This window comes from Syngnathus scovelli, chromosome 7, assembly GCF_024217435.2.
Source record: "Syngnathus scovelli strain Florida chromosome 7, RoL_Ssco_1.2, whole genome shotgun sequence".
NCBI classification, from domain to species: Eukaryota; Metazoa; Chordata; class Actinopteri; order Syngnathiformes; family Syngnathidae; genus Syngnathus; species Syngnathus scovelli.
The window spans coordinates 10,942,894-10,966,201 of NC_090853.1; the positions used below are offsets into that span (position 1 = coordinate 10,942,894).

Consider the following 23,308-nt stretch of genomic DNA (forward strand, 5'->3'; position numbering starts at 1 on the left):
TAGCATTGAGCAAAGTATTCACATTTGATTGAAAGTCAGAGGTTTAAGACGCTCTAAAGTTACATTTGAAGAATTGTTGAAAACTTTGCTTTCCATTGTGTATTGTGTGCAATAACTTTGCTGGAAAAAAATGTTTCATTGATTTTTTCGACACTGAGCATTAAGTTATCTTCAATTATGCTTCACTGTCATCGTGTTTTACCTTGGCAGTTTTTCTTGTTTGAGGAATGCATATTCCCGTACACGAGAGTGCTGAAGTAAAATAAGCCCCTGGTCCACAAGTGGTGATGGAATAATTTGACTGCCACCACCAATGTTGACGTTGGTCAGTGCATCTGTTGTGTTCATGACCTTTGAAAACTTGAGTTTATAAACTTTTGTTTTTATTCTTATTGGTTTCAGTGCAAATGTTTATGCTTTTGCTATAATCCCTTGAGAGCAGCACCTTGAAGTACTTTCAACTTTTCCACAATCACACCAATTGAAGTAACTTGATACAGCCTATGAATCCAATTTACTCTCCTCCTGCATAATTAACAAGGGGCCATGCTAAATTGCTCATTAATCAGGCCACTTTGACACGACCGCAATCGTTGAATCTGTGCACATACAGAGATCCATGTACACTCCAGCGCAGTACAGAAAACTTAGCACTTGCACATTACTACGCGCACTCGCACACACACTTCCATCTACACTTCTAATCTGCTTGTAATGAGGTCAGTGCTCTCATTAGAGCTGAGAGAAAAGAGGGAGGGTATGGAAGAGGAAGAAAGAGGGATGAGAGGAGGGGAGGGCAACAAAGCAAATCCCATGTCATGTTTTCCCAGTGGAGGTCAATGTGTGTGTGTGTGTCAGATGAGCTGGTCTTCCAATCTGTACGTCACATACGGCCTTAAAAATGTCCCATTTCAAATGTCCTGGTCTCGAGGGGTCAGTAGTTTTAGTGATCTACGATCCGTGTGGTTGCGCAAATATGTGTTGTTCGTGTTGACTAACCGGGTCCAGTACAGGTGTGATGAGCAAGTGTTTCCCCCAGAGAAACTGGCGATCCACATCCCAGGTAGCTTCATCAGAGTAAAACCTTAAGAGCAAAAGTAAACAATAAAATACCATTCATTAACATCCAGAAAAAAATGCATCATAAATTAAACAGAGCAACTGAGAAAAAAAGTTCATTTCCTGGAAGTAACACTCATGTTGTGGGATCCATAATATTCAAAATGACTTACTCATGCATGAGGGGACGTACTACGGTCTCCCCTGTGGTGCTGGCTTTGAAGAAGAGTGTGTAGAGATACGGAAGCAGTGTGTAACGAATCCTCAGGTAGTGTTTGGAGCTCTCCACCAGAAGTGAGCCTGCCCCATATGCTGCTGGATCCTGAGGCTGCAGACAACATCTATTACTGAGATGGGTTTTGATGAGCAAGAACCTCACTTCCCCTCTGATTTGTTTTAGGGGGAAGCACATTCATGTACTTACAAGTCAGCCTTGCAAGTTGCACTAAATTTCTCACATTTAAATATGAAATGGCTTATTTTCATTTCTTGGAAACATGGGGAGAAAAAGCAAAAAATAAAATCTTTCTGAATTATTTGTTTTGACAATCTGAAAACATAATATGATAATTATTGATTATTGGTTATTTTTCTTGGTCATGAGACACTCATCACCTGTTCTATTTTTGTGGCCCTGATAAACATGGAAATGTCACGTCTGCTGCCAGAGCCTTTATTTTCTTGTTGTTCATCAGTAATGGTCTGATTTTTCTACCCACTCCTTTGTGCTTATCTGTAATAAATAATCAGTGTTGGATGTCAGTATAAACACTGCTCTTGGCTCATTGAGTGGCTTCTCTCTGACTGTAAAGTCTCATCTCATTTGCGACACTCATGTCACAGCAAGTCAAGTCCCAATCCCTAACTTATTTGTCAAAAGAATGTCATAAATTCTGCATCCACATTGTAATAGTGTGGCACAGGGTGAGGCCAATCTACACTAATGGTCACAAAGTACAAGAGCTGTATATTACTACACAGTAAAAGACAAGTCAAAAGGTATAACCAAAGCAAATGCATTATGTAGACAGTGGTAATTTTCCTTTCTATAAGAAATAAGTTTTCAGAATCAATCAATATACTTTATCCAGCAGTTTGCAACCAGTTGGTTAGGTTTGTATCAGAGCCAGCATATTTTGAAATGCACTTGCACTGAGTGCATTTGCTGTCCTTTGTGATTATTACTGATATGTGTTAAAATGTTACTTAGCATTGTGGACCAACCAGTTGAGATCACAACAGTTTCTCTAGAATTGGTTATTTCCAAATTCAATTGTCTACTTGGGTAAAAATAGTTTGAGCTTGTCTGAGTGCAATAAGTTGATTGCCTTTAGGCATAAATGCTATTGTCAGTGAATTACCGACCCCTTCCATTATTCATGTCTCTTGTACTTAATTCTCTTGTACACCAATTTATTTAAGATGGATGGTTTAATACCGCAACGAAAGTGCAACATGACCTAAGAGCACACTACCTTGTAGCCCTGAGCATTGTGGTTGCGGCTGAAAGGATAGAAAGCTCCCACTTGCATCCAGCGACGGCATAATTCTTCACTTGAGTCGTCAAAAAATCCACAGATGTCAGCTCCAATCTGAAATGCATGAAAGCATTGTATATTTATTTTTCTTGCTGTACTCCTGCAAGAAAATGGCATCCGTACAGTAAGGTCTAGAAGTATTTGGACGCAATCCACAACATACGTTTCATGAACATTTGCAACTTTGAAAGAAACCGGATGAATTACGATGTGGACGCAGTATTCAGCGCCTTCAAAAACACTTGCAATTGTTCGCCGCTCAGTGGGATGGTTTAGCACCTTAAGAAAGAGACTTTCTATGTATTCAAGACTCCTTGAGCTCTATTGTTTACTATTGGCCATGGTTTACAACAAACTCAGTTGGTGGGAATTGATCAAAATCCCATTTGTCTGTCTTGTTTTTCTCCCTGTCAATGTTAGAAATGTGTATTGTGTGTGTGAATACAGAAGAACCTTAAAGTCACACCTTGTCGTCAGTGGCATATTAAGACCACACAACTGATTATTGTGTGCGTGTGTGTGCGTGTGTGTGTGTGTGTGAGTGCGTGTGTGTGCGTGCGTGCGTGCGTGTCATCGACTCAGCAGTGTGCTCAACACAGTGCGTGTGTGAGGTGTGTCAGATGTGCTAATGCTGCAGGAAAATAAATGTTTTTTCATATTCTTTACGGATGTCATTTGAGGTAGACTTGCCCTCTCTGTCAGCATTGGGATCAATTAGCAGCTAAAAGTGTTCTGAATGCCAGAATTGCATGGTAATTAAGAGGAAACTTGAAGGAAGTGTTTTATTGCCTCTGAGTAAGCATTCTGACTAACCTTGGCTGCAATTCTGAATTGTGAGTTCACAAAACCCTGAGAATTCATCTTGTCCCGAGCCCACTGATTTTCTCCAAGCCAAGTGTGTTTGGGGAAGGGTATGCATTTGATGTGACAAAAGCAAGAAGTGCCAAGGCCGAGAGAAACAAACAAAGCATATACAGCGACACCAGTTGACGAATGCCTGGACTCTGCAAATAATTCTGTTTTCGCAGAACTATTCAAAGTTTCCTTTTTGAAAAAAACAGTGAGAGGCGTTCTGTTCATTTTTAGCTGGTAAAGATGCTGGTATTGATAGTGTTATCCTGTTTATCATCAAATTGAATGTCCATGTTGGATGTCAAGTGTACTTTATGGGCCAGTGGGTCCCATTGGCCCCCATGTAAGTCCAGCACTGACTATTGTTCAGGCAAATGAACGTTGATGAGTGTAATTGGTTAATTAAAGTTTGAAAGGAGAGGAAATTGTGGTTGCTGAGATCTGCCATATTGAGGCAGATATTGTGGAAAACAAGGGAATGCTAATGAAGATGAGTGAGAATTGTGCGAGGGAGAGCAATACAACAGCATCAATGTCTAACAACTTTGTAGCTCCTTCATGGCAACTAGTAGTTTCTAGTCATTGTATCCGAGGCCAATGAACAGATAATAAGAGCAGTTTGATCTTAAATGAAAGTTCAGAACTCACGTATGGAATTCCAAATAGACCAAACTCTAGCATGCCGGGGATGGCCCATTTTATGTCATTCCAGTTGGCAGCATTGTCCCCCAGCCAATGACCTGAATATTTCCCTACACCCGGAAAGGAGGAGCGGGTCAGCATCAGAGTACGGTTCCCACCAAACACACGCTGCAGAGCTCTGAGGAACAGAGAGAAAAAGCAAAGTGGTCAAAGATGATTTACATGAATATAGACCCTCAGGACACGTGGTTTGGTTGAATACACAGACAGAGATTGTGATTATTTATATCTACGTACGTAATGTTTTTCCTTGAAGGAAATCGAAGCCGAATTGATTTTCTCAAATATTCAGAACCCACTTATGTTTACACTGCAATAGTTTCATTAGGTACTTTAAACATCTATTGCTTTCTCTGAGGCAAACGTGAAAAAACTATTGATAATAATAAATAAAATTACAAGTGAACTAGAGTCAAAAATGATTTTCGTGCCCTCAATAGTCTAAACACAATGTTCTCATCAATATTGTGGTGATGGAATAAGAATTTAGCAGATTAATCCACCTGCTTAAAACATTCTACCACTTCTGGAGTTTGTGATAACATCAGAGCTCACCTTTTTTTCTGGGATCTGGTTAGAAGTTTAGAGAAAAAAAGCTTGAGAGAGCAGACTTAGATGGTTAGGGACGTGTCGAGAGATAGTAAGTATAATAGTAGCAGGGTGAGAGAAAGAGAATGTTTATAGTTGTAGTTAGGGAAGACATGAGGGAAGTTGGTGTTAGGGAGGAAGATGCAGAAGTGCAGTGCATTTTTATCTCATTAATTCTGGACTATCGTTTGTAACCCACCGAAATTACATAGATTAAGATGCAACTATTTTTATAATGCCACTGTGTATTTTGCTCTAAATGGTCCTCATTGGTCTAAATGGATTTCAGCCAGTTGGCTTCCAAAGCACAAGTTGGCAAAACACAAATATTGATTTTGCACTCACTTTTCAGTAGCCAGCACCATGGAGTAGCCATAGAGACTGTGAACATCATAGTGGTTCCCCCAGGCCTGCTTGGCATCCATACACAGAGTCTTACTATACATCACCTCATCTATAATCTCTGTTGGAAGGAAAAATGATGGCAGTGATGGGTAGAAATGGATAAGATGGTGAGCCCGTTTACACGATCATACAGATCAGCTAACTGTGAGTGATGACAATATGCTATAATCAACAAACCCTCATTTGCGGTATATGGTCTCAGTCCATTATTAGAGATATTTGTCCGAGTACATACAGGTGTCATGACGTACAACTCAAATTTCCTGTTATTTTCTGTGCATTTTCTTGTTGAATTTCGGATACCGAGAGTCACCCATTAAAATGATACGTTTCACTTAAGTCACTTGTTCCTACTACAGTTGAAGGCAGACCCACTCAGCCGGAATAGGAACAAATTGTTGCCAGATGATTTTTTTTTTTTGTCTTTTGCAGCTCAGGCTGTTTGTACAACATTTCCACTTTACCTGTGCAACTGTAAAGAATGAAATCAATCAGATTAACGGGTACACATGGCGGAAGAAAAAAGCCAGTGCATTGGAAAGTAATGTAGGTGTGTTTGTCCAATTTTGCAAAATTAGAGAATGGTGGTTATCTTATAAAGCATACCACATTATGTTGTTTACACAATCACCTGAATAATGTGATTACTCCAGAAATTGGACAGGGTAAAGAGTAAAAATGACTCAGGAGACAGGCCTTTGAAATTCCGCGACAGACTGCTGTACAGAAATTGGATGGGATGGTTGATGGGAGAATGTCTCTTACTTGGAGTGTAAGGAGGATAGTTCAAGTTATTATCGTCACAGCCCTTAGTTGATCCTTTCTTGAAGTTAGCCACTTCATTCATGTCCTGCAACAGGATGAGCCATAATTAGGAACCAATATACCTTCAAAAATTGCAATTATCAATAAAAAGATGGATATAGCTTTCAAAGGGGCTGCTTGTTAAAACTGAAGGAGCAATACTAATAGTACTACAATACTAATAGTACTATTCACTTGTAATATTAACTTTTTACAACTAAAAATATTGTTTCTTGAAGACAGTTGTTTTGATTGACAGAGGTAGATGAGCAATATTTGTTTTTGTGCTTGTAATTTGCAGTACAGTAGTGGAGAACTGTCCAGCATTTGGATGCGAGCAAAGTTTGACGCTCTTGTGTGGCTAAATAGAGTGAGCAAAATTAGAGAAATATAAAGCAACATAAACAGAATAGTCTAAATCCATCCATCTATTTTCTATACCGCTTGTCCCCACGGGGGTCGCGGGCGTGCTGGAGCCTATTCCAGCAGTCATTGAGCAGTAGGCGCATACTTGGAAAAAGATTACCTTCCATTATGCTTTGTACAGATATTTGCTGATGTTGGACGTAAACATTTAGCAAACCCATGCTAAGTAAGACAACCTAATTAGCCATTTGACTTTTTGAGCTCTTATTTCGGAACTCATTTGACTTATGAATGTCTGGCTTGTTTAAAAAAAAAAATCTGAAATTAACTTTGGTAATACAATTTTAAAATCAGACTCACTATCCAGAGGGCATCATGTTTGATCTCCCGGGAGAATTTCTCATACTCATCAACCCACCAGTCGATGCAATTTTGGCTGGTGTAATCTGGAAACACAGTCACTCCTGGCCACACCTGAAAGGGACGAAGAGCGGTTGGAGTAAACACCAACAATAGTATTGTATCTCCAACAAAAGGGGAAAACAGCATACAAAGTGTCAAAATGTTTTTAAAAAATGGTCGGATGGAAACTACCCAAGTGTAAGAATCTGAGAAAGACGATGCTGAGAGGGGAAATCGATAAAGTATTAGAGCTCTAGATATGACCATGTGATCTGAGGCATCCTGTATATCATGCTCAAAGGAAAATGATTGATCCGCTAAGAATGAAAGTGATTTCACTTCTTGGTCTCTGTACGCAATTATGGCGTGTGAGGAATAGCCTTGTAGTCAATCTCAAGGTTGGTCTACTTTTCTCAGACTTCCTGCAACAATAAAGTAGTTAGATGCCTTGGCACATGAATCATGCCATTGCATGAGCTTGGTAAACACGCACACACACATATACAAACACAGTTTACTTTTTTACTTTCAGGCAGATGTTTCTGGCAGGTGGCGAGAATGCCAGGGTTCTTTGATGCTAGCAACTTTTTAAATTCTATGCTTTCTCACGTTTGCTGGATTTTTTTCCCCTTCCAAATCTGTTACCTTTTGTAGTTGTATACTGTCCAGCTGCCTGCTTTCATACTCCTTGTGTATAATTCAGTTCTTCAAAGTATAAATACCAAGAATAAAGGGTGTTTTTTTTTTTTTTTTTAAATAAATAGGATGAAATTTTAGGTGAATCTCAAATCTCCCCACACTGAAATAAGTATAACTTTGTATAAAGCGCTGTCTTGGTCTCTCTCTCTCTCTCTCTCTCTCTCTCTCTCTCTCTCTCTCTCTGTCTCTCCCTCTCTCTCCATGCTTAATCTGCGATGTGGCGATGTAGAACATTTTAAGATTAAATACTAATGTGGAATCAATGCATATGTTTGACCTGTTATAAGCAGCATGAAAAGGCGATTAGCAGTGGGACTGAACCTAATCGTGTGCATAATCAAAACAAGGCTGTAAAAGCATAAGAGCAATGGAAGTTTATCCCTCACACATCCACCCTTCACAGTGGGTATGAGCCTTTTAAAAACAAGCTGTGCACGCGAATGGGCAGAAAATAGCACACTAGGGGTTTGAACTTCCATTAGGGTGTGTTATGGTTTGATGGAAATTAGGACAACCTAGTCACCCAGACATCAGTGTGCATACAAAATACACTTGCTTCATAGATGACCTACTCTAAATTACATAGGATCACAACAAATTTCTACCATGGTCCATCTATCCATCTCCTATAGTACTTGGATTACAACATGAACATAGAGTGACCAGTTTAAGCTTGCCAGAGGCCAACAGACGCATTTTTTATATGATTTCCGACTAAATCCTCCAGTGAACTCAGCTACAATCAACAGAGATTCCTTATTTGTTATGCTGATTGCAATGTTAAATGGAAGATTAAGCATAATTACAATTTTGTAATGATCATGTACAGTGTGATACTCATCTTACTCATGTCTAATCTTGTTTAACTTGTGTTTGTGTACAGAACATAGATTACACATTTATTTCATTTGGACAAATGACTTGCTAATTCTAAGACATCATTAAAAAAGAAATAAGCAGTCCGTATTAAATGGAGATAAGAACACAATTACTGTCACATGACCAGTATTATTTAATCCCTGTGTATTTTTATCTCACCTCTCCCAATAAAGGTGTATTGCCATCTTTTTCAGTGACCCAGGCTTTCTTTTTAGTCCCACGGTCAAAAGACTCATATGGCGCACCCCCAACTCGTGTGCTGGTGGCAATAGCGGGATCCTGGCAAACACAAATATATACAGTATACCCATAAGGGGAAACATGCTATTAAACTGTGTGAATCAACTCACAATGAATAAAAACAAGGTAACGATGTGAATATTGGCATATGACACTGGACCATTTGGTAATCAAGTCAGGACTCTGCAGTCAAAATCCTTCAACGTTATTTTAATTGACATTTAATAGCTACAACTAAATTACTGCCTTTTCTGAAGGTAATTTGACCTCTAAAAATAATTGAGTCAACAAAAGGCAACAACATATTTGTTGTGTTAGAAAACTAATATGTGGTGCTTTTATTAAATGGCTGTTTACTTCTTTTCAAAGCTCTTTATGATAGATAAAATTGATAATACGCTTCATTGATGCTGGGGTGTTTCCTACCAGGATGAGGATGTATTTCTGTCCCTTCTCGTGAAGGTAGTCAGCAAACTGAGGCAGCTCACTAAACTTGACTTTATCATAAGTGAAGTCTTTCTTATCCTCCATGTAGTCAATGTCAGTATACTGGATTTCCTGCATAAGGTTGTTCCAAACAAAATGACAATCATAAACACAATTTTCCTGTAAGATAACCAACAGCAAAATAGTATGTAAAAGAAAAGCCTTCAAAAATAATCTAGTATGCAAGGAATCATGAAACCATAAACACAAATTAAATGCCCAATTGTATCACTGTTCAAAGACAAGAATGTACTGTGTAATTTTTATTTTTGTCTGAAAACTAAATAGCCATTTTTTAAATAAAAAAGGACATTCAATACAATTTGAACTAGACAATAACTTGAAATTCTCTTTGGAAGCACGTTTTTCATTGAACAATGACACTGGGTATTGCGCTTCAAAAAGCTTGGACTGCTGCATGATGAAGAGGACTTCACATGCTGATCTGCAAGTTGACCTCATGCATAAAAATGAGAGACTGAGTAAGCACGGAACGAAGGAGGGGCTCTTCTGTTCTGACACTGAAGAAGAAGGCTTTGGTTGGTTTAGTGCGTAGGTGGAGTAAGATGAAGATTGCGATCAATGACTTTGCTGGAAGGCTACTTTGTAACTAGCCGTGTTTGGCATGAATAAAAAAAAAATACTAGTGTTTGAATTAATTAGAATCTATCTGTGTGATATCTGTCTTTGCAAATAGCGCTAAATCACTATGTTTAGCCAGACTCTTCTGTCAATTGACTTCAGGAGTTTGCTGCATTGTCATCCTGCAATCTTTGGACACGCAGTAGATGAAAGATTGAACAAAATCAGTGATCTATTTTATCGCATTTAGTCATCACTTAAGGTGGGGCAGTTTTGATTAGGCGGCGATACTGTGAAATACAACACTGATGTGATAACATTGTCTGAGAATATGAACTATAGAGATTAAGATAAGGAGTTTATTTTGACAATTAATTTAAAAACAAGTGTCATGCCTCAGTTCTCGTGTCCAGAGTGACTTTTGCCCCATCAAGAAAAAGCCTTTGAAACTCTTCACTCCAAAAAGGGTTTATATCAATCATCACTGATAGAAGAGAGCACAAGTAGGTTTCATATTTTGATCAGGATGAATAAGATGATGAAAGGAACCTGTCCGATTGATCTTTGATCGGCATTAACATTCACTTGCACTTAAAAAAAAAAATAGTGCGCTCACGTTTGAACCTGAATTGAGCCTAGCAGAAGCCCATTATTTAGCAGAAAGCTGAATAACCCTGTCCAAGCTAAAGGCCGTTGCAATCGCTCACACTTTCTATCCAACTGCTGCTTTCACCTCCATATCACGCCTCTGCGGATTGCCTAACATGTCAGGTGTATGGAACCACATGCTGACATATAAACTGTTAAAAAAATAACACAGGTCAGGTCGCAAAGGTGAGGAACTGATATTATTCACTGAGAGGATTTTACCTGTGCTCCTATAGAAACCACTGGAAGCACACATTCTTACTTATGTTTGTTTTCGCATTATTTGACAAAATAAAGTCAGTGAAAGAAGATTCGTGCCATCACAGAGACAACATGCAAATCTACCACGGTTAGGCCGAAGTACATATTCGAACGCTCAAACTTATGTATTACATACAGTATTGCAAGGGTCTGAAAATAATATAATCAGAGCAAACAAAATCTTACATATGGAAGGTTCACTTCACGATTCCTTTCCACTGTTTTCTTGACCTCACTCAAGCTACCATAGTCCCACCTAGATAGCTGGAATCCCAGTGACCAGTAGGGCGGGATGACAGGCCTGCCAATAAGCTGAAAGCACAGTAGGTCAGGAAAACTCATCATAAAAATTGGCTGTACCAATATAATAGACTGATCATGTAGGTAATCCCAGGTTATCATGCCATTGAAATTACATTGGCAAAACTATTTACTACATTTGAACAAATTGCCCAATACAGCACGTTTCTTGAATTGCTTTTCTTAATTTTCTAGCCGTGTATCACCTCGAGAAACTCCTGCACCACTTGTTCTGGTGTATCCCCAAAAAGAACATAGAAGTCAAGAATTCCTCCAATTGTTCTGTATGTCACTGCAGGTGCAGGTTGCAAAGTCACCTCTGAAAATAGACAGTAATGAGAGCCATTAGTGACACATAACCTTAAATAGCCAAATAAAGCTTTTGACGTGTGCACCATGCTGGACTCAGAAATATGCATGTTTTTTTTGGTTTTATATTGTTCTGTTTTTCACCCATCGCATTGCTGTTCATAAGGAAGACCCCAAATGATTTTCCACTCGTGTCTTCCAGACAGAGGAAGAAGGGATAGTGTCCGTAGAGGTTGTGTGTTCCCTAGAGAAAGAGGTAATTATGTTTGGTAAACACGGCAGAACAAGATTGCTTTGTAAACATTACATGTAATACATACTCAATTGAATTCGTTAATCATTAATCAAAATGAGAATCTATTAGGTTCACACCATTGTGTATGTTGGTTGGTTGTAGTGACAGATTACAGTTAAAGGAATAATGAAGATTGAGTTATGAGCCTAATCTAAACTCCTCTCCACATTTGCAGGTGGAAAGCGGAACGTTGAAACAAATGGTAAGCAGATGGTTTCCTGCTCTAAAGTCTCTCACGAAAAAAAAATTACTCACAGCTGGAACCCCGCATCAGACATCAGTTTTCTTTGTTCCGCTTTATAGATGTTTTATCAATGAATGAAAGTTCATAACGCAACATACATACGTATATTATGTATATACTGTTTTCTTTTTTTTTTTTTTTATTTGCAGTTGTGTTTCATAAAGTGTAACATGTTTTTGTTTGTGACATTTTTGTTTTCGTAATGTGCACTCTTTGTATGTGTTTGAGTATATAGAGGCAAATGACAAAATAGCATTTACACACTTACTCAATTATGGGATCACTCACCCCATTAGGAAAAGCATCTCTGGTGAAGATGGGCCAGGTCTTCCAGTTGATGTCATGGCGAAACTGTCTGTGTACATGCTCTCCGAGACCATAAATATTATCAGATGGAAGTTTGGCAGACAGCTGTAGAAACTGGTCTGCAAAAACCAGTGGTCCCATTGTTGTGTCAAACCTGGATGTAATTTGTGATGAAAATATAAGAAAATTGAAAATTGGAGGTAATGCAAGGTTGTCAGATAATACAATAGCATTTTTAGTAAGCAAGTGAGTCTAATCTCATATCAATGCACTGGAAATTGTAAACATCTTGATATTATTCTGAATGTTTGTAATGCTGAAGATTTTACAGGATAGATCAGACACAAAATGTCATTCAAAGCTGAGTCATTGCGGATGTGTCCAAGTGTAGGTGCAATTTAGGGCAGGGGAATCCCAGGTACTATATTCCAGATAATGGTCAGGCCAAGGTTCTGCGTGCGATTTTATGATCTACTACAGTTTTTATTATGTGAAAGATAAATAATAGTTGATAATAATATGTACGTTGATTTGGTTTGCTGAGACATTGATTTGCTCTTGACTATGTGAAAGTTAAACAGAGCTAGAACTACTGTAGCGAGATGTAAAGTACTCAAGCAAAACTTGAGTATTCCACATGCACATTGTACTATGCTATACAATACAGTATACGTACTGCATATTCCTGCATTTAGTGTAATGTTTTCTTTGTAATCTGCACTGTCCAAAAGAAAACACATTGTTGAATACATTGTTATATTTACAGAAAAAAATAGTCAATCAGCAGTATAAGAACTTACAGGACTTTGTTGTTCTCCTTCCTGCGCACAACCAGCCCAAAAGGTTTGTGTGTGATCTCCAGAGTGTTGTTAATGGGAGTGGTCGGGTGCTTGCTGAGGCTGTTAACATGTTCATGGGGTACCTCAAACCTTTGCATGTGGGCGTCAGATATCTAAATACACAACAACCACGAGGAGATTAAATCTGAGATTATGTAGAATATTCACGTGACAGTTTGTCTGGTTTTAAATGTGTGTGTGTGTGTGTGTGTGTGTGGTGGTGGTGGTGGGGGGGGGTGTTATAGTGTCAACCTTAAAACGAAGTCGATTGCTTGATTGCATTTCAGCTTGAAATGACAGTTCCTGTATATCTGCTCCAAACAAGGAAGGGGATGTCATTCTCTTCAGATGTGCCTTCATTACTGCCATAAAAATACAATAAAAACAAGGTCCAGGTCATAAAACAGAGGCAATCAAAATATAAAGACAATGTGTAATTTAGAATAACAAAAATGAATAAATAGCTTTAAAAGAACTGATATTAATTATTGTATTGTTCCTCTGTCAGTGCCATGCGTTTTTTTTATTATGACATTTGATGGTCTACCAACACATAGTGGCCTTGGACAATCAAAATTGATATTGCATTATTTTAAACTACTACAATAGAATGCAATGTTTAATTCAATAGGTCAGATTTTTTTACACAGTAGTTTTTTTTTTCCTTGTCAATTGAAACATTACATTTGAATAAGAATACAAATACCAAAATCTACTGTCTAAGTGTTCGATGCTCATCCTTTTGCCTTTGTGTGTTTTCATTTGCATAGTATTTCAGGAGCAGCACATTGAATGAGCGGTTAGCACATTTCCATGGGTTCTGCAGGTTCTCCAGCCCAAATGATAAATTTTACTACTGACTCAAAATTATCTTAATGTGTGAACATTTCTGTGGGTGCAAAAAGCCTGTTGGGAGAAGTTTCACCTCATTTGTGGATCAAATGAGGACAAACACTAAAATGGAATGTATGGAATTAGTAGTAACTAGTAAAGTCCTGTTTAAAAAGTGCAGCCATACATTTAGCTGTAAGGTCCAGTGGTGTCCATGATATTTTCCAGATGAACTGTGTAAGTCCTTTTAAAGACAATAAATTTGCTACATGATTGCAACAGTAGGATTGAGCATTACCGTAGCATATTTTATGTCACATTTCACATCTCATACAGGAAAAAAAATTAGATTTTTGTCATCAACAATCTTATTTGTTGATCCCTGGCAAAGACTTTACACATTGGATTTGATTAAATTACATCTTGGTCAAAGAGAGGTGCACCAGATAACTTCCCTTGTTAGGCAATGTCAAAGTTACGCAATGGCAAAGATGACCTGCCATATTTTGCCCTGTATTTAGTCTTTCACAGTATCAAAGCTCTCAATACAGCTGAAAGCTGTATTATGGTGATAAACCATCAGTAAAAAACTTAAATTAAAGCAAAATGATTCCAAGCAGGAAATCTGCATTTTGCAAATTCAATCAGCCTCTCAGAGAGGCTGCACATCATGTTTCACTGACAGACATGCCTGAGGCAAAGTGAGTGAAAAACAAGATGAGGGTAAGACAGACAGATAGCAGTTATATAGCCACAGTTGGACTCCAAACTGAGTTGAAGAGATAAATAAATAAAGACAGTCAGTGAGCAAAAGATGAAACACAGGTGAAAGTAGAAGTTATTTCCTTATTAAATCCACCAACCGCACTAAGATTCGCAAGAAATTAAGAGGTATGTCCATCAGTAAAGCAAATTCAATTAATCAGTCAAACTTATGTGTTTTTGCTACCTCGATAAAAAAATACTATAATAATGGGAATAGAAAAAATAATATGGAAATAATGATGGAAAGGAAAATAATATAATCATGTCAGTTTCAAATATACAAGGTTGTTATTGGTTTTAAAATTCAAAAAGAGAAAATGAACAGTAAGGTCTTATCTGGGATGGTTTAACATTGTAATTGGGAACCAAATTAAAACTACCGTATTTTCCGGACTACGAGTCACAGTTTTTTTTAATAGTTTGGCCAGGGTTGCAACTTATTGAACTTATTAACACATTATTATATCATTTCAGGGCGGTTAGCACCGGTTAGCACCGGTTAGCACGTCCGCCTCACAGGGTGCGGGTTCGATTTCACCTCCAGCCTTCTCTGTGTGGAGTTTGCATGTTCTCCCTGTGCCCGCGTGGGTTTTATCCGGGCACTCCGGTTTCCTCCCACATCCCAAAAAAATGTTTGGTAGGCCGATTGAGCACTCCAAATTGTCCCTAGGTGTGAGTGCGAGTGCAAATTGTTGTTCGTCTCTATGTGCCCTGCAATTGGCTGGCAACCGGTTCAGGGTGTCCCCCGCCTACTGCACGATGACTGCTGGGATAGGCTCCAGCACGCCTGCGACCCCCGTGGGGACAAGTGATATAGATTATGGATGGATGGATGACAGCACCTCCAAATTCCAGTCCATGGTCCTCGATCGGAAAAGGGTGGAATGCCCTCTCCAGATTGGGGATAAGATCCTGCCCCAAGTGGAGGAGTTTAAGTATCTTGGGGTCTTGTTCACAAGTGAGGGGAGGATGGAGCGCGAGATAGACAGGCGGATCGGTGCAGCGTCGGCAGTAATGCGGACTCTGTACCGGTCCGTCGTGGTAAAGAGAGAGCTGAGCCAAAAGGCAAAGCTCTCAATTTACCGGTCGATTTACGCTCCTACCCTCACCTATGGTCACGAGCTATGGGTCGTGACCGAAAGAACGAGATCCCGGATACAAGCGGCCAAAATGAGTTTTCTCCGCAGGATGTCCGGGCTCTCCCTTAGAGATAGGGTGAGAAGCTCGGTCATCCGGGAGAGACTCGGAGTAGAGTCGCTACTCCTCCACGTTGAGAGGAGCCAGATGAGGTGGCTCGGGCATCTCATCAGGATGCCTCCTGGGCGCCTCCCTGGGGAGGTGTTCCGGGCATGTCCCACCGGTAGAGAATGAAGATTTCATTGGATTTGGAGTGACACGGATAGTCTGTTCTTGTTGGATGGTATTTATGCTATAGTTATCTGAATAACTCTTAATATGTTACATCAGGCGGTTCTCAGTTCGTTGTTTATGTATCATGTAACGTTAACATACGGTGCAATTATTCAGCCTGTTGTTGCCTCTATTCTATTTTTATTTTAAATTGCCTTTCAAGATGACATGTCTGTTCTTGGTGTTGGATTTAATCAAATAAATTCTCCCCCAAAATACGACAAACTCCAGTGCGACTTATATATATATTTTTTTTTTTCTTCTTAATTATGCATTTTATGGTTGGTGCGACTTGTACTCCGGAAAATACGGTAGATTTTCACCCCTCACCCTTCATAATTTAGAGGTTAAGAAATTATATATTTACCATAAGGATCCGGTTGCTCTACTGATTCAACAATGTATCCATGGTTGGTGGAAAAGAAGCACCAAGGTACGTTTCGCTCATCTAGAGGCTGCCAACAACATCCACGCTCCTGGCATCTTCTCTGTGAGAGCCACATAAAGTTAGGTGTTTATTTTTTTCTTTTCTGAAATTTTATACAGACGGTAACCTGGCCTTGGTATTATTGCAACAATATACGTATAATTGATCCAAATAAAGAGATGGTGCATAGTGAACTAAATCACACAGATGGCCTTTAACAAGGTGACAAGGCCCAAACAGCACATTACTATGATAATAATTTTAATAGGACTATTGTACATTGAACATTTATATGAAACCAAACATAAATCAACACAGAGTAAATCGGATTACCCCCTTAAAACTCCAACATATGAATGTTGTTACTGACACAAGTAATGTTTGTATTCACATAATCATTGTAACTTAGTAGATATGTAATAATCTTGATTAGCTGCAATGGCTGTCGAAATATCAAAGAGAACCATGAAGGCACTAAAGTATGTAAAGGAGTCCAAAGTCTATAAATATGTAAACCCTCACACATTGACTTGACACACCTACCTTGGAGGCTCCAGCGTCAGGGAAACAGTCTACCCTTTCTGCAAGCGCAATATTTGGGCACTGTGGAACAAACACCTCTGTTGTCTCTGCCAAAAGATATGATATTTCCTCATGACAAACACATAAATAACAGTTGTAAATACTAAACGGGATGACCGTATTCTGTGCTTTATTCAATAGTCAACTATAAAAACATAATTAGCAAAGTTTAATCAGTCAAAGCTTCTTTGTTCAGTATTTGATCTAATTATCTATTCTACCAATAAACATTTGAATGATTAATCACATTTGGTAATCTAATGCAGTGCATATTATTCCAAATGTTTATGAATTGTAATACTCACATCCCACAATACACAGAGCACTTGTTCAATCAAATAAGATTCCCTAGTGGTATTGAGCAGTAGTGTTGAGTTGTACTGCACCATGCTAAGAGATGATTCTAATATTTTGGTTACCTTATTAGCTGCATAAAAAAAGGTCAGTAGTTAGTATGATTTAGTTGACTTTACTCAAATACAGCTGTGGCATATTTTAATCAGTGTACCCAATATTGTGGCCCATAAAATTGAACTGATTGGATTTCCATGCACATGTAGATTCACTCACCATCCTTGATGATCCCAGGTACGCCCGTAACAAAAAGAACCAATAGAGCAATGGCTATTGCCAACATCAATGCAAAAATGACCATTAACATCACCTCCAAACCCGAGAACCGCTTTCTCCCCATCTAAAAGACACAAAACCAAAGGCATTCAAAGGTCAACAACCAATTAATGGCACCATGATTCTAAAGGCAAGGTCTCAAAGGTCAGATATAATTTCACGCTTAATGAGGCCCACGAGCAGCACACACACTAAAACAAATCATCAACATTCACACAACTGACATACACATAGGATGTGTGCACATTTACCTTCGGAACAATCAGCAACCTTTAACAAAGCCATACCAGCCACGTTTCCAGACAAATTTACCCTGCTCTATTCTACCCTACTCGCCTTTATTGGTACCTTCTCCTTTGTGGTTCAAAAAAAAAAAAAAAAAAAAAAAAAAATGTAGCCCGGTTCCAAAACGTGACGTTTTTATTATGGAGGCCACTAATTGGTCCAAGACAATGCTTTACTTGCATTTTGCTTGCAGACTCAAACAAATGCTTTTAAGTTACAGTCTGCAAAGTAATAGCCACGTAAACGTACACGCTTGCGGCGGATGTCCCATATTTTCAAAAACAAAAAGTCCACCGTGCATCTTCACCATGTTTGCTTTCACTTTCACAACCGTGCGCTCGAGCGACGGTGGCTGTAACGTGATGTCACCAGTAAGGTGAGGCGGGGCTTTCAGGTTGTGTGAACAACTATAGTTACTATACCGTCAATAGAAATGCTCCTGAAAATGTTAAATCTATTTTCTGTTTCCTGTAATAATCAAACATCCACATAGAGTTGCAAAATCTCCAGACAGGTATGAGCAAGTCATTTCAAAGACATTCATCATGTCACACCATTAAGCTTCGAAGACAGAAACAAGTTGAATGTCAAGCTGCTCGTCTGGGTTTGTGTCTGTTTGGGTGAATTAGACATTTATTGGCATGCTGTTTAATGTGCTGTGAAGATCAAGCGAGGGCAAAGAAAGAGACAAATGTGCCCATGGCCCTGTGTGATTCTGAGTCATATGCACATGAAAACAATGAAAAGGGCCTGAAAACATTCAATTTAACGAAGAGACAAGAAAATATTGCAAAACACAAATGAATGTGTTTTAAAGCATTGTTTCTCTGCCGTTGTCTCACAGGGGCCCAAATTTTCCAGTTGTAGCTAAGACACCAGCTTTAATACACGTGAAGAACGAGTCAGAAAACGCACTGGTCAAAAATAAACTTTAAAAAAGAATGTGTATCATATTTTAACTACAGTTGCTCAGGCTACATATTCAAAATGCCTTTCAGACAACCTTATTTAGTACCTTAAAATGTCAACAATCAATGCAAACGATATTCTTAACATTGACATCTGTAACAATGAAATGTCCTATGTCTGTACCTCTATAACCCAAGGAGCCCCCTGCAATTTTTTACTTCCTGTCCATGACCCACCAGATGACAATCACTGGTGTAAACTATACTTCCTTAGATCAACTTCCCATGACCTCACGGTAGAAGAATGAACAGCCTCCACCCAGAATTTTGGTTTACATGCACTCTCCTCCAAAAGTATTGAAACAGTGAGGCCAATCACAAGGCTAAGTATTTTGCTGGAGACTGTTTGTTGGGGACAAACATATTAAAGAATAACAAACAATAAAAGAAAGTAGAAGAAGAAATGGATGCAGAAGAATTAGTAAATAAAGACTGCAGTAATGGCAACTCATGTATGACACAGCACTGCTGCAGCTGCTGGAATGCGGCATCCGCCACATCAAGGATTTACTATTTGGTTTACAAAATGTCGGAGTGAAGCAGTGTGCGCTTGGGGCTAATTATCCAAACGCACCCCACGGTAAGGTAGCATTGATTTTGGGGGGCGAGTCCGAGCTCTACTCTTCTTGGTCTAGTTTTTTGTAAAACAAATTTCCCTCAAAAAGCCACTTATACTCTGGGGTGACATGTTGTTGTTTTTTTGTTCTTCTTCATGGTGCATTTTTTGACTGGTACGACTTATACTCTGAAGTGATGTATAGTCCGAAGATGCAGTATTTGTGGTCTCTGTGATTGAAGAGTAATCATTTTTGTAAACTTCAAACAAATTGTTACTATACAAGGCAAGAGAGCTGTCCATAATAGGCTGCATAATGAAATGTGAATTTCTGCAGCTGCAACAGGTTTGGAAGTGCAGTTGTATTATTCATTTTGCGGTTGCACCTAAAACGACTCCCACGAGCACTTTGTTGTTTGCTGTGAATCATTTAGCAGTCTGACTATAATGAACACAGTTCATTTGTTGTACAAACTGATAATGTAGATTAAGTATAAATGATTAATTCCTTGTTTTAAAGAAGTAGAACTGCTTTAGCTGTTGTCTTACCTTGGCTCTCTCCAGTGTGTCCTGGGCAAAGTTCTCTTTGAAGTGCTTGAGCCGAAGACAGATAGCACCTTATAATACACATGAACTTTTAGGGCCCAAACACACACACACACACACACGTGCACACTCGCACACACACACAGATATGCACACGCACTCACACCCCACTCGTTTAACACCGTGCTATTTCGGGATGACGATGCAGGACTTGTTCAGTAGAATAATGTACCAGGATAAGATGAAAGACCCAATGAATGACATAGCCACAATGATTGTTTATCATAAATATATTAACAAAATTTGAAGACAATTTTGAAATCAGGGACCATTTTGTCAAAATACTACACACAATTCTTACAACCACACGAGTAGCAGAACACCAACAAATCCTTTGCAAAATGAAACACCCATAAAAAATTCAATGTATCTAAAAAAATGTTTCCATGTGAATCATCCATGACTGAATTTTGTTTGAACCATCTACATCATGATGTTGATTACCTTTCAGTGTTTCTATTTCTCAGTGATTATTGTAAGTGACGCATTTAATTATTCATTTCAATCATTAATTTCATATATTTTTATTTCTCTCAAAATACCCAATCGAGTCAATATCTCAACAGAATCACAACAAAAAATGTCCCAGCTTTCATACAACCACGGTTGTACGTGACACTGTGAGGTCAGTAAACATCAGACAACCATTCTATACAGGCAATGATTTGTATTCTGCTATACAGTAGATGTGACGATTACAGTGAAAATAAAAAAATAAAACAAAATCTGGAAAAAAAAACTGAAATGTAAATACAGTCCAGAGAAGAGTTGAGCGTCATCTCTTTGCCTAGATGGGTCTTGCCAGAAAATTGAATCAAACCTTGACACGCAGGTCTTGGTTAGTTTTGTGTTTTATACTTGATAATGAAAGGGAGACAAACTTCAACAAATGAGTTTGCAGACGACCTTGTGGCTTATTGATCGATTTTGAGCTCAGGTTTTACTTACATTAGACTGTTGTTTAAAAGATTTTGACAGTTGCACGTGTTTGGAAATGAGTTCTCGTTGAACATTGTGAAAATGTTTTGCCATTTTGATCTATTCTATTTGCTGGACCTCTCTGCATTTTATATTCATTTCATGTGTTACAATGACTCTACTGATACTGAGCAGACACTTCAGAAGGCAGAAGTGTTTCTAATATTATTTACTGAACCGCACGAGGATAGGCATATTAAAAGTGGCTCTCACTCTGATGCAGTCTAAATTTAAGCTCTGACTGCTTATGCAAAAATATAACACTTATCAAATATCTTCCTGACCTTGAGTTGAGCTTTGCCCAACAGTGAAGCATTTTGGATGCCAACTGTTTTATACATTAAGGTGTGCTTTTAATTGAAATAAGTGCACAGGGATTTGTTAGCTTTTTTTTAATGAACTCCCAGTCCCCATAGAGTAGTTTTGTTCTTCTCTACACCGCCTTTGTTTCCTGGCTTCTATCTTTGTGCAGGAAAAAACAGATGACTGACACTGTTGTTACACAAAGACGCAAAGATTTAGTATGCTCGCTACAAATATACAAAATATTTATCTCCCTTCTTTGCATTGTATATGTTTAGGCAGTTGAGATTTGTTTTTGTCCATGGTTTCGTAAGACCATCCATCCATCCATCCATCCATCCATCCATCCATCCATCCATCCATCCATCCATCCATCCATCCATCCATCCATCCATCCATCCATCCATCCATCCATCCATCCATCCATCCATCCATCCATCCATCCATCCATCCATCCATCCATCCATCCATCTTCTGTACCGCTTGTCCCCACAGAGGTCGTGGACGTGTTGGAGTCTATCCCAGAAGCTTCATGACACTACCTCTAAAAGCACACTCACCATTTTTTAAACATCTTTCTTAAAACCAACAGTGCCATCTAGAGTTGTCAAAAATACAACTGGCTCATGAAGCAAATTTGAAGCTTCATTTTCCCATCACTAGTGGAAATATTTTTCTGTGTTAACCAACACCATGATGCCTATGTTGTGATTTTAGAAAACAAAAAAGAGGCTTCACAATCATCTACTATTGTACCCGCTCGGTCTATGCAAGTAGTAAAAAAGACAGTGCAAGTGACTGAAATACTCTTCCAATGGTGTCTAAATATATGTACAATGCTTATGTGTGTACAACAAGAACATTAGTACCTCTTGAATAGCGGCATTTTCCTAATCCTTCACTGATCATTCTGCTCACTCATCAGAGCTTCTCTTTTTACAAATCCAATTCCACTCTGCCAGTGCCAATTTGAGGTGCTCTCCCTCTGGATTGTAGCACCGCGCCGATTTCAATAGAACAAACTGAAATTGGCTATTCAGTCCCCTGTATCGATCCTGTCTTGTTAAAAGTAAGCACTCAACGTTGAGAGCTGCCAACACAGTCAGCCGTAGTTTAGGGCTGACTGTGATAAAATGTGTGTGGTGTGTGTGTGTGTGTGTGTGTGTGTGTGTGTGTGTGTGTGTGTGTGTGTGTTGGTTTTGTCAAAAAGCAATGTCAAAGTACTTGATCCGCATGTTAAAGAAAGATTAAACACCTATTTATGTATCCATTTAAAGTCCAATTTTCATTGATTCGAGTGCAGAAGAAAAAAGCAGTTAACAAGCACACAGATGAAAAGGTACAGGTCAAGGTTGGTCAAGATTGTTTTCTGTGCACCACATGGCCTCCTCAGTCTTGTAGCATATCTCATTTCAGTTGTTGATGAGACCCAACACAATCATGTTATCCTTAAACCTGATGAAAGTGTTGGAGCTGTGCGTTGATGTGTAGTCATGAGTCAGCAGTGTGAAGAGAAGGGGCCTCAACACATATCCTTGGGGTATTCTGTGTTCTAGAAGATGGCGCTTGATGCTTTTGATGCCAACCTGTACTGTCCGTTAGATCTTCAGCAACCACTTGTACAATAAAATGTTGCGTCTCAGTTGGTCCAGTTTGTGGAACAGCTGTTGGTGTTGAATGCTGAGCTGAGGTTTATTAACAGTATTCTAAAATAGGAGAGCTTAGTACTGCCTGGATGAGTTACACCATACCATGAAGCGTGACAACACATTGTTCTTCTCCATGTTGGAATTAGAGTATTGTTGTGAATGAATCAACAGTGCTTAGACAGTAGTGTTTGTAGCCCTGTAGTTCACTTCATTATCTGAGTTATGTCCATTCTCAAATACTGTAATAAACACTCATTAATACTAAAGAGAGCGTTACTATATAAGCAAAGATGTGAATATATATAACTGGGCAGTGACCTTGTGAATTGTGCTCTTGTATTCATTTGAGTTATAGAACGTCAGAAGCAAACACGGGTGTGAGAGAGATGAATACAATGTTCTCCACAAACATGATGCTTTGTTTTGGGATCAATTTAGTATTCCATAATCTATTTAGCATTAAATGCCTGATGGTAAGTTTATTCCTCTTGCTCTCATCATATTGTGTGAGCGG

General features: G+C 38.8%; 1 protein-coding gene across 1 annotated transcript in view; it reads right to left on the reverse strand.

Annotated features, from left to right (window-relative positions):
* The window catches only part of si (sucrase-isomaltase), a 43,432-nt gene extending 23,515 nt beyond the window's left edge, over positions 1-19,917 (reverse strand). Inside the window, exons 1-19 of the mRNA XM_049725374.1 lie at positions 19,808-19,917; positions 17,390-17,513; positions 16,781-16,866; positions 16,178-16,298; positions 13,057-13,166; positions 12,766-12,917; positions 11,948-12,119; positions 11,265-11,364; positions 11,018-11,130; positions 10,698-10,823; positions 8,961-9,092; positions 8,454-8,573; positions 6,675-6,788; positions 5,910-5,994; positions 5,085-5,202; positions 4,098-4,269; positions 2,535-2,651; positions 1,233-1,387; positions 1,000-1,084 (exon numbers count right to left, since the gene is read on the reverse strand). Coding sequence (XP_049581331.1) covers positions 1,000-1,084; positions 1,233-1,387; positions 2,535-2,651; positions 4,098-4,269; positions 5,085-5,202; positions 5,910-5,994; positions 6,675-6,788; positions 8,454-8,573; positions 8,961-9,092; positions 10,698-10,823; positions 11,018-11,130; positions 11,265-11,364; positions 11,948-12,119; positions 12,766-12,917; positions 13,057-13,166; positions 16,178-16,298; positions 16,781-16,866; positions 17,390-17,513 — 2,202 coding nt within the window. The 5' untranslated portion in view covers positions 19,808-19,917. The remainder of the gene's footprint in view (positions 1-999; positions 1,085-1,232; positions 1,388-2,534; positions 2,652-4,097; positions 4,270-5,084; positions 5,203-5,909; positions 5,995-6,674; positions 6,789-8,453; positions 8,574-8,960; positions 9,093-10,697; positions 10,824-11,017; positions 11,131-11,264; positions 11,365-11,947; positions 12,120-12,765; positions 12,918-13,056; positions 13,167-16,177; positions 16,299-16,780; positions 16,867-17,389; positions 17,514-19,807) is intronic.
* Between the last annotated feature and the right edge of the window lie 3,391 nt (positions 19,918-23,308).